Source organism: Panthera uncia, chromosome C2, assembly GCF_023721935.1.
Source record: "Panthera uncia isolate 11264 chromosome C2, Puncia_PCG_1.0, whole genome shotgun sequence".
Taxonomy (NCBI): domain Eukaryota; kingdom Metazoa; phylum Chordata; class Mammalia; order Carnivora; family Felidae; genus Panthera; species Panthera uncia.
In genome coordinates this window covers 82,272,441-82,282,439 of record NC_064810.1, presented here as the reverse complement: position 1 = coordinate 82,282,439, position 9,999 = coordinate 82,272,441, and the positions used below count along the sequence as shown (strand labels likewise).

The window sequence follows — 9,999 nt, the reverse complement described above, 5'->3', positions numbered from 1 at the left end:
CCTGATTTTAAAACTTAACTAACAAAGTTACAGCAATCAAGACTATGTGATTCTGGCATAAGGAAGGACATATAGACTGATGGGAATTAAGAATCCAGAAATACACCCATATATTTATGGGCAATTGGTTTTCAACAAAAGTGCCAAGACCATTCAATGGAGGAAAGAATAGTCTTTTCAACAAATGGTAAGGGGACAGTTGGATATTCATGGGCAAAAGAATTAATTTGCCTCCTACTTCATGCAATATATAAAAATTAACTCAAAATAGGTCAAAGGAACAAAGGTAAGAGCTCAAACCATAAAACTCTTATAAGAAAACATTAAGTGTAAATTTTCTGACATCAGATTAGGCAATGGTTTCTTAGATTTGATATCTAAAGTATAAGCAAAAGAAAAAAAATGAATTGGACTTTATTAAAATTAAACTTTTGTGTCACAAGGAACTATCAAGAATGTGAAAAGACAATCCACAGAATAGAAAATATTTGTAGATCATATATCTGGTAAAGATCTAGTATTTAGAATATATAGAAAACACAGGTTAACAATATAAAAAGTAACTCAATATAAAAATGGGCATACAACCTACTCAAATTAAATACTATAGAAATAGAAAAACTGAGCAGACCAATAACTAGTTAGAAAATTGAATCTGTAATAAAAAAAAAAAAAAACTTCCTAACAAGGAAAAGTCCAAGACCAGATGGCTTCACTGGAGAATTCTAGCAAACATTCAAATACTAATCCTCCTCAAACTCTTCCCAAAGATGGAAGAAAAGGGAATGCTTCTAAACTTATTCTGTGAGGCCAGCAATGCTGATACTAAATTAGCCAGACAAGGAAACACTACAAGAAAACTACAGACCAATATTCCTGAAGAACACTGATACAAAAGTTCTCAACAAAATACTAGCAAACCAAATTCACCAGCACATTAAGGAATTCTACACCACACCAAAGTGGGAGTTATTCCCACAATGCAAGGACAGTTCAATATATGAAATTCAATCATTCTGATAAACCACATTAATTGAAGGACAAAGCCACATTATCTAATTGATGCAGAAAAGCAGTTGACAAGACTCAACACCCTTTCCTGACTTAAAACAAACTAAAAATAGAAGGAAACTATCTCAACATAATAAAGGCCATACATGAAAAGCCCACAACTACTATTATATTCAATGCTGAAAGATGTAAAACTTCTCCTCTAAGGAACAAAACAAAGATGCCCACTCTTGCCACTTCTATTCGGTATGCCATTGGAAGTCCTAGCAGAGCAAGTAGGCAAAAATATGAGAAAAAAAGGCAACTAAATTGAAAAGGAAGAAGTAAAATGATTGGTTTGCAAAGAATAATCTTTTATGTAGAAAATCCAAAGATTCCACATGGAAAAAACAAAACAAAACAAAAAAAGCAAAGACAGAGGGAGAAATGGACAGCAGTACAATAGTAGGGAACTTTAATACCCCACTTTCACCAACGGGCAGATAACTCAGACAGGGTATCAGTAAGGGAACATTGGACTTAACATGTTAAACCAGATGGTTAATACCTTGAATATCAAAAGAACTCCTTCAACAACAAAAAAATCCAATAACTCAATTCAAAAATGGGCAAAGAACTTGAATAGACATTTATCCAAAGATATACAAATGGCCAAGTAGTATTATGAAAAGATGCTCCACATCACTAATCAGAGAAATGCAAACCACAACCACAGATATCACCTCACACCATTAGAATAGCTAACATAGAAGAAAAAAAGTGTTGGTGAGGATGTAGAGAAATTGGAACTCTTGTGCATTGTTGGTAGGAATGTAAAATGGTAGAATTGCTATGGAAAACAGTATGGGGGGGGTCCTCAAAAATTTAAAAATAAAACTACCATATGATCCAGCAATCCCACTTCTGTGTATATATCCTAAAGAATTAAAAGTAGATATGTGCACATGTAGGTTCATAGCAGCACTATTCACAATAGCCAAATGTCCACTGACAAAAATGTTGTATATATCTACAATGAAATATTGTTCAGTCTTAAAAAGGAAGGAATTTGTCACATGCTGTAACGCAGATGACACTTGAGGACATTAAGTGAAAAAAAGCCAATCACAGAAAGATAATTACTGTGTTATTCTTATATGAAGAATCTAAAATAGTCAAATTCACAAAGTAAAAGGGTGTTTTCCAGGGGCTGGAGAGTGAATACATATTTTCAATTCTCTTACCTTCTTAGGAGTGGAACTGCTGGGTCATATGCTAACCTAGGTTTCATTTATTGAGTAACAGCCAAACTGTGTTCCAAACTGGCTGCACTGCTTTATATTCCCACCAATGTACAAGGTTCCAATTTGTTCACATCTTCATCAACGCTTGCTATTGTCTTTTTGATGAAAACAATACTAGTGGCTATGAAGTGATAGGTCACTGTGGTTTTGATTTGCATTTCCCTAATGACTAATGATGTTGAACATCTTTTCATGTGCATAGTGGCCATTTGTATATCTTTTTAGGAGAAATGTCTATTCAAATTCTTCACTCATTTGTAAGATGGGCTGTCTTTTTATTGTTAAATTGTAAGAGTTCTTTATATATTCTGAATACAAGTCCCATTATATTTTTTAAATTAAGGAAACATATTATACTTTTTATACCACACTTCATTAACTCCCAAAATATTTTCAAGGTAAAATACATTCTTTAAGCACACCAAATGTCACCTTAAATATAAACTGCATGAATATTTACAAATTTAAAGCAACCACTGCTTTTTCAAATAAATGTTTTCCAAGCCAAGGGGGGAATACTATATATGGGCATGTATATGGGGATCCACAGCTGAAAAGATTTAGAGATAAATGCAATGTATGGACCTTATTTGAATTCTGACTTGAACTGGAAAAAAAAAAATTGAGACAATTTAAACTACTGACTGGATAATTACTAAGAACTTGTTAAGTGGGGTAATGGTATAGTGGTTATATTTAAGTGTCCTTACCTTTTACACATAAATACTGAGATACAAACAGGATTATTTGCTAAGTGGGACTTGCTTCAGAATAGGTCAGCGTTGCAAAGGATGGGTGATATACAGATAAACCAAGATAGGCCATAAATTGATCATGCTGAAGTAGGTTAATTATTCTACTTTCGTGTAGGTCTGAAATTTTCTGTTAAAAAAAAGAAAAAACACTACTCTAATGCACATTATGTAGAAGAGCACAAGTAGCTGGCGGTGACTAAATTGTTACAAATTTCAGAAATTCCCAGTTATCTCAAAGCGAAAGAGCTCTGGGAAACTTCAAAGGACTGTAACACATCTGTGCAGAATGTTTCTACAATGTTTTAATTACCACCAAGTCACAGGCTAACTAGGTAGCTTCATCAACTATGATATGCACAACAGCACCAAACACCAGCCATCAGCACTACTCACCTATGCATTTCATCTCCTCAGCAGAGTTCTGAGGGACCAGAACTCCCACCGGAAGCTTATAACTTTCCTCTGTGGCTACAGAAAATACTATCTTCAGCTAAGTACATGTCTATAGTAAGTAATTTTACAGCGATCCCTTAGGCCACCTTATACTCACCCAAATTGCATACCCAATCAATGGACACGAGTTAGGATGCTAGGTATAATTTACACAGTTAAAATACATACCCACCAGAATGACTATAATAATTAAAAAAAAAAAAAAGACAAGTATTTACAAGGATGTGAAGAAATTGCAACCCTTATGCATTGTGGTAGGAATATTTTTAAACAGTACAGCCACTCTGGAAAAGAGTTTGGCAATTTTTTAGAAAAGTAAACAAAAATTTTCCAACCAAACCAATAATTATACTCCTAGAAATCTACCTGAGAAATGAAAACATATGTCCACACAAAGATATATAGGTGAATGTTCATGGCATTATTCATAATAACCAAAAAATATGAACAATCCAAACGTCCATCAACCGGTGAATAAACAAAATTAGTACAGCCATACAATGAAATATTATGTAGCAATTAAAGGAACTAAGTACAGGCACAGTCTACAACATGAATGAACCTAAAAAAAAACATGCCAACAGGCTGGATACAAGACTTCCAAGTTGTATGATTCTACTTATGTGTAATCTGCAGATGAGGAAAATTTATGAAACAGATGCTAAGTGGCTACCGAGGGCTGGGACAGGAGAGGGAATCAATTGCAAAGGACAATGCGGGGAACTTTTATGGGCTAATGGAAATGTTCTAAAACTGTACTGTGATAACGGTTGCACAACTGTATAAATTTACTGAATCCACGGAATTGTGTATTTACAATGGGTGAATTTTATCATGTGTAAATTATAGCTCAATAAAGCTATTTTTTTAAGTACCATTACACCAGTCTTAGAAGTGACTATTTTAAAGCTCTGGCTGACAGCCTAATTCATTTCATATAATTTCAATACAATGAGTTCTGATATATTACCAGGATTAAGAACATTTTTAGCATTTGCTTGAAGCCCCAACATGCTATTTTTAAAGGATTCCAAGTACATACATACATCTCTAAACCTTACTGATCGAGTATTTCTCTTGTAGCTATGTGTCATGTTAACTATAAGATAAAATCGTTGTCTACAGCCTACATTACCATTTTCTCTTAGCCATTTTTCCCCCTAAACTTACGTCCTACACTATTCCCTTTTGTAAAAATCTTGCTATTGCCCAGTGTTCTATTAAATACAAAGTTTTCTTACAGTATTTCATAATTTGAAGGAAAATTTTAATATTTATATTGAACATGCTTTCTACGTGTATACATTCTAAATATATTATCCTTGTTTTCTTTTGTTTCATCATTAAGCCACTTACACATACTGCCTCTTCACTGTTTCAAACAATGAAGTTTTTCAAACAAATCAAGCTTTGCTTTCACTATTTTGGTTCAAAATTCCTCCTTCCTTGCTTTAAGCTTAATTTGATGGGTTCTTCTTTCAAAGCAGTGCTTCTATGATCAGACCTGCTTTAACTTTGATTTGACTCATCTCTTTCCATTCCACTGAAAAATCTGCCAAAGTGGTAATGTTTCTGATAAGCCAGACATTTTTTTTTTTTAAAAACTTCTCTTAACCATTTTTCTCCAAACCAAATTTCCTATGAAATGCTATTAACCTACAGGACATAAAGTAGAAAGTTATGGATAAAGTGGAAGAGGCACCCTGCCTGCTGTGACCCAACCTCATGGAACACAGCAGCCTCGAGGTATGGCTTAAAACCAATGCTCTACATTACAAGTCTCATTTCTGCATAGCACGAATACAAAAAAATTAAACTGAAAATATTTAAACAATACATATAAGAAAAACTTGGAAGTAAATTAAAAAATATTTTTTAGAATCTCAATTTTTTAAATGGATAACCATAAAATGATTCCCCAAATAATATGTCTTTAAAACTCCACAAATAAAGACATTACTTTTTAGGAATTCTACCTACTACAAAGGTTGTGTACTGTTTATCTTAATTTCCTTATTTATGACAAATGCCCAAAGCCACTTAACACTATACATTGAGTTGTTAAATAAATGAACTGGTCAGCAGGAAATGCCAATTACCCAACAGGCAGTAAAGAAAATAAGATGGCAAGAATGCTCTGGTAAAACCATTTCTGTATCTGTATTATAAATTAAAAACAAAACAAAACAAAAACCAACCAGCACTATCTGCCTCCAGAAATCAGATACAAATCAAGCAAATATTCAACCAAAATGGTGACAAATACTAAGGATAAACCTGGAAAAGGGGATTAGTACTATTAAGAATTATCAAGATTGTATTAACTACAAAATAAAAACCCCTCTCCCCTCAGAAATAAAAGGTAAAGGTATCATGATACGTAACTTCATCACATTTCTATAAAATAAAAATAGAAATTATTGCTATTATGACTGTAAAAATGGAGGCAAGTAAAGAGTTTAGAAATATACTTGTTTATAATCAATTAAATGATGAGCCATAATTTGAACCCTAGTTATCACATTAAGTAGAAATCACAATTCAGGTATTGTGTCCTCAGTTATTAAGATATATGTTAAATAGTTCACATTTTAAAAACATTTTATCATTACATAATCAAATTTGATAAAATTTTATCAAAACATCTATGTATTCAATATAAATCATATTGTTAAAAGTTTTATAAAGTAACATTTAAAGAAAACTGCTGAGGTGCCAAATGATTATTTTCTATTAAATATACAACTTAACATTTAGAACTACATAAATTAATTCTTGCTAAAAGTTGATTCAGGTTTACAAAGGCATACTTTGGGAACTATAATAAATTTCCCCAGCACCACTTTCCTTTTTCATTCCAAAATTCTTTCATTAGGTTGAACTTTCTTCTGTCATTCATAGATAAAAGTTACAGAAGGTTTACAATACGAAGTCTTAATAGTAACAGGTTTTAAAAAATCTAAGCAAAGTGCACATTAAACTAGCTACAACTACTCAATTTCTTGATTATCATCAAATAAAAAATAGATGAACACTTCATCACTTAAATCTGAGGAAAAAAAAAATAGTATAACCTTGCTTAAATAAGAATTCCCCAGTAGGATATTATATAAAAGATATCCCATGTTATTTTAAGTTCTTTCTCTCATTAAAACTTTTTAAAAGTCTAATGAACACACACTTATAATGCCATATTACACGACTACAGTACTGTTAATTAAATAAAGCAGCCCAGTATAGTTGTAAACATTTTTAAAATGTAGCAAAAATGTAGTAAACAAGACTTGGCATGTCTTTTCTTCCCAAAACTTGCCATTACAATGCTCTTTCCATGAATAATTATTCTTCCTGGAAAAGTCTTAAGGTATATTTTAGTCTTTAAAAATATTACACTGAAATAATATGTGAAAAGATTTAGTCGTGGCAATTTCACTGAAGCTTTTATTGCCTCTGTTGGTAATATGACAGGGATTGTAAGAAGCACATTTGAACTTACAGAGATATGCAGATGATAGTCACTAAAGATAATCTTGATCTCAAGTATTTTTTAGATGTGGGCACTTCTAATTTTATACACTTTACTATTTAAAAAGCAGTACATTTTAAAATGTGTACCTGTTTTGACATTTGGCAAAAAGGAAACTGTACCTGTGGTTCAATTTAAAACAAAGAATCTGCCTGGGGAGTTTACCAAAATGAAGACTGAAACACTAATGAATTAAAGCATTTCAAGGTAGGGGTGGGTGGGTGGGTGGGGGGGGGGGGGTGTGTGTGTGTGTGTGTGTGTGTGTGTGTGTCAGTCAGTCAACAGGTCTCTTTCAATCTCTCACTCTTGTCAATCTCTCTCACAAACGCACACACATGCACACACATACATGGCCATATGCATAAGCACTGTTTTAGTATAAAATATTCCCTGTAACCAGGCATTTATCCTCAAAATAATCACACCACATTAAACCAGTCTTCTCTTTTCAGCCCTAGTAATAGTATTGTTTAATTCTAAGATGCCATCATAGAGTGAACAACCTTAACTTTTATGCTACATAATTATATTCAAAGCTTTATGTTTTTGTTTATAATTACACAGTAATTATAAATGTTTAGTACCAAAATGATGACAAACACTATTTTGTTGAAAAAGGTCTTGCATTTAAAAGGAAAAGTCTGTAAACCCAAGGCACTAAGCCATGAACCAATATCAGACTTTTAAGAAAACAATTTTCTATTGGAAAAAAAAAAAAAAGCTAATGGGATCTCATTTTAAAACACAGCATACTCAAATTAATCAATCTGAAAACAATACCATAACTCAAAATCTTCCAGACAAAAACAAAATAGTACATATATATATATATCTTTTTAAATTTTTCATAATTGAAGTTCGTCTTTATATTTACAAACATGAAGTCAGGAAATACTGAAAGCAGCAGGATTCTTCTTTTTTTCTTTTTTTTTTTTTTAATAACCAATTCCAGTAAACTGAATAGAAATTTTCAAAATATTCTTTTGGTAGAATTATATTCTTGAGTTAAAGTTATGATTGGAATATTAATATAATATCTATGGGGAAAGCTTTCTAGTCAGTTTCAGAACTGTGTAAATAAAAAGTAGTAGTAAGATGTCATTGTTTCTTAAAATCATTTCCACATCTACATAAAATGTACTGCTGTTCTGAAGTACATTCCTTTGATAATTTCAACACTGGACCTTATAGAGTTGTCTGGATATACCAAGCAAAATCTTTTCCTGCTAGAGACCAAAGTCATCCAACATATGAAGTTTTCCATTTTTTTACTTGCCTTACAGAAATGTTTAAGAAAGCAATAAACCCTTCACATGTCAGGAAGTGAACAGAGAAATGAGCATCTTCAGCATGAAAGCAGTTCATGGGTCTTGTAATGAAAAAAATACACACAAGAGAGAATTCTGTTTTGACGTGAAAACTGAGCTTATTTGAATAAAACAAAAAAAAGGTGAAGAAACTAACTTATGAAAATAAAAGCCAGATTGGTATTTTGCATCAAGTACATGCTTGCTTGAAAATTTTTGCTCCTGAAGTATTTGGCAACCACAGTGATCAGCAGTTAAAGGAATTTCAACAAAATAAGAAGTCATCAAAAATGGACTATTTGTCTGAAAGCAGTACCTATAAGGATTGAACTTCATGGCTCATCACAACCATTTTCAAAATTTAATTCCTACTATCTTCTTATAAATTAAGAGAATTTCATTTGTGTTCCATAGTGCGCTGACAAAAAAACCAAAAAACAAAACAAAAAATAAAACCCTCATGCCTAAATTTAGAATATTGTATTGTGTAGCACTCTAAAACATTCAAAACAAATTAAATAGTTTAACTTATTCGACAGGCATATAAGCATTTCAAAATCATAATGAAATCCAATTATGTAGTGCATAATGTAGACAGGAGTAGAATCTAACATTATGCAGACATTTTCTAAATAAAAGCTCCCTGTTAAGACAACTATATATAAACATGGGTAAGGTAAGTGCAGACTAGTTCTGTGGAACCTTTTGAAATCGAGGGTCTGAAACACAATAAATTTTTCAGGTAGGCACACCAAGTTATCCTAAAAATTTTTCACATTGGTTATTTTGACATCAGTTACTCTACTCACATCAACAATACATGTGATTTGCCCGGGAAAAAAAAAATCCCCCCAAACCAAAACACCATTCCAGATCCGGTACACTTAAATATATCACTCTCATTGGAAGTGCTATCAGCATAGTCTTTGCAACTAGCCCAAAGCATATATTTAAGAAGTTTTTATAAATTGTTTGTGATGTTCATATGTTTAATTCTTATGCCAAACTGTTTTCTGATGAAGACAGCATTGTGCTTTATGCAAGAATGGAAACCTCAAAATAATCACCATAAAGCTCCTAAGACTTATGGGAGAATAAACTAGGATGGTCCACAGATATAAGATGAAATCCACAATGTTGGAATTATAAATGTTTAGAGCGGCCCAGACTAGAAGACAAGCCCAAACCACCATTAGAAGAATGAAATACGATATGGTCCAAGATGTATCCTTAAAGTTTTGACACAACCCTCAGTCTGAATTGTGAGGATTGATCTTCAGTTCAGTCCAGCCAGCAGAAATTGACTGTGCAATTTTCCGTTGTATTTATTGTACAGACTATGTACATTCTAGAAGGTTCCTTTAGTGCTACACTGTTGTACTTTTTGTCCCAGCAATTTGAGGGCGTGCAAATTCCACAAAGTCATCAATAAGAACAGGCCATGCTCCTGGAAAAAGAAAAAAAAGTATGGGAAAGGGAAAGAAAGAAAAGCAGAAATAGGGCTAACATTTTAAGAGAATCCTTTACTTTTAAAATGCCTTCCCTATAACAGTTAAAGCGTGTCATTAAAAATGACAAATATTCCCACTGAGAACACTCCCAAAATTCTAGCTTTTTAGAGTTCCTACCTAACATAGTTCTTGTATTCTCTCTGCTCTATTATT

General features: G+C 32.6%; 1 protein-coding gene across 4 annotated transcripts in view; it reads right to left on the bottom strand.

Annotated features, from left to right (window-relative positions):
* Positions 1-9,453: 9,453 nt before the first annotated feature.
* Positions 9,454-9,999, bottom strand: part of DCUN1D1 (defective in cullin neddylation 1 domain containing 1) — a 31,751-nt gene continuing 31,205 nt past the window's right edge. For all 4 annotated transcript variants that reach the window (XM_049628527.1, XM_049628530.1, XM_049628529.1 and 1 more), the window contains exon 7: positions 9,454-9,782. In XM_049628527.1, coding sequence (XP_049484484.1) covers positions 9,703-9,782 — 80 coding nt within the window. In that variant the 3' untranslated portion in view covers positions 9,454-9,702. The remainder of the gene's footprint in view (positions 9,783-9,999) is intronic.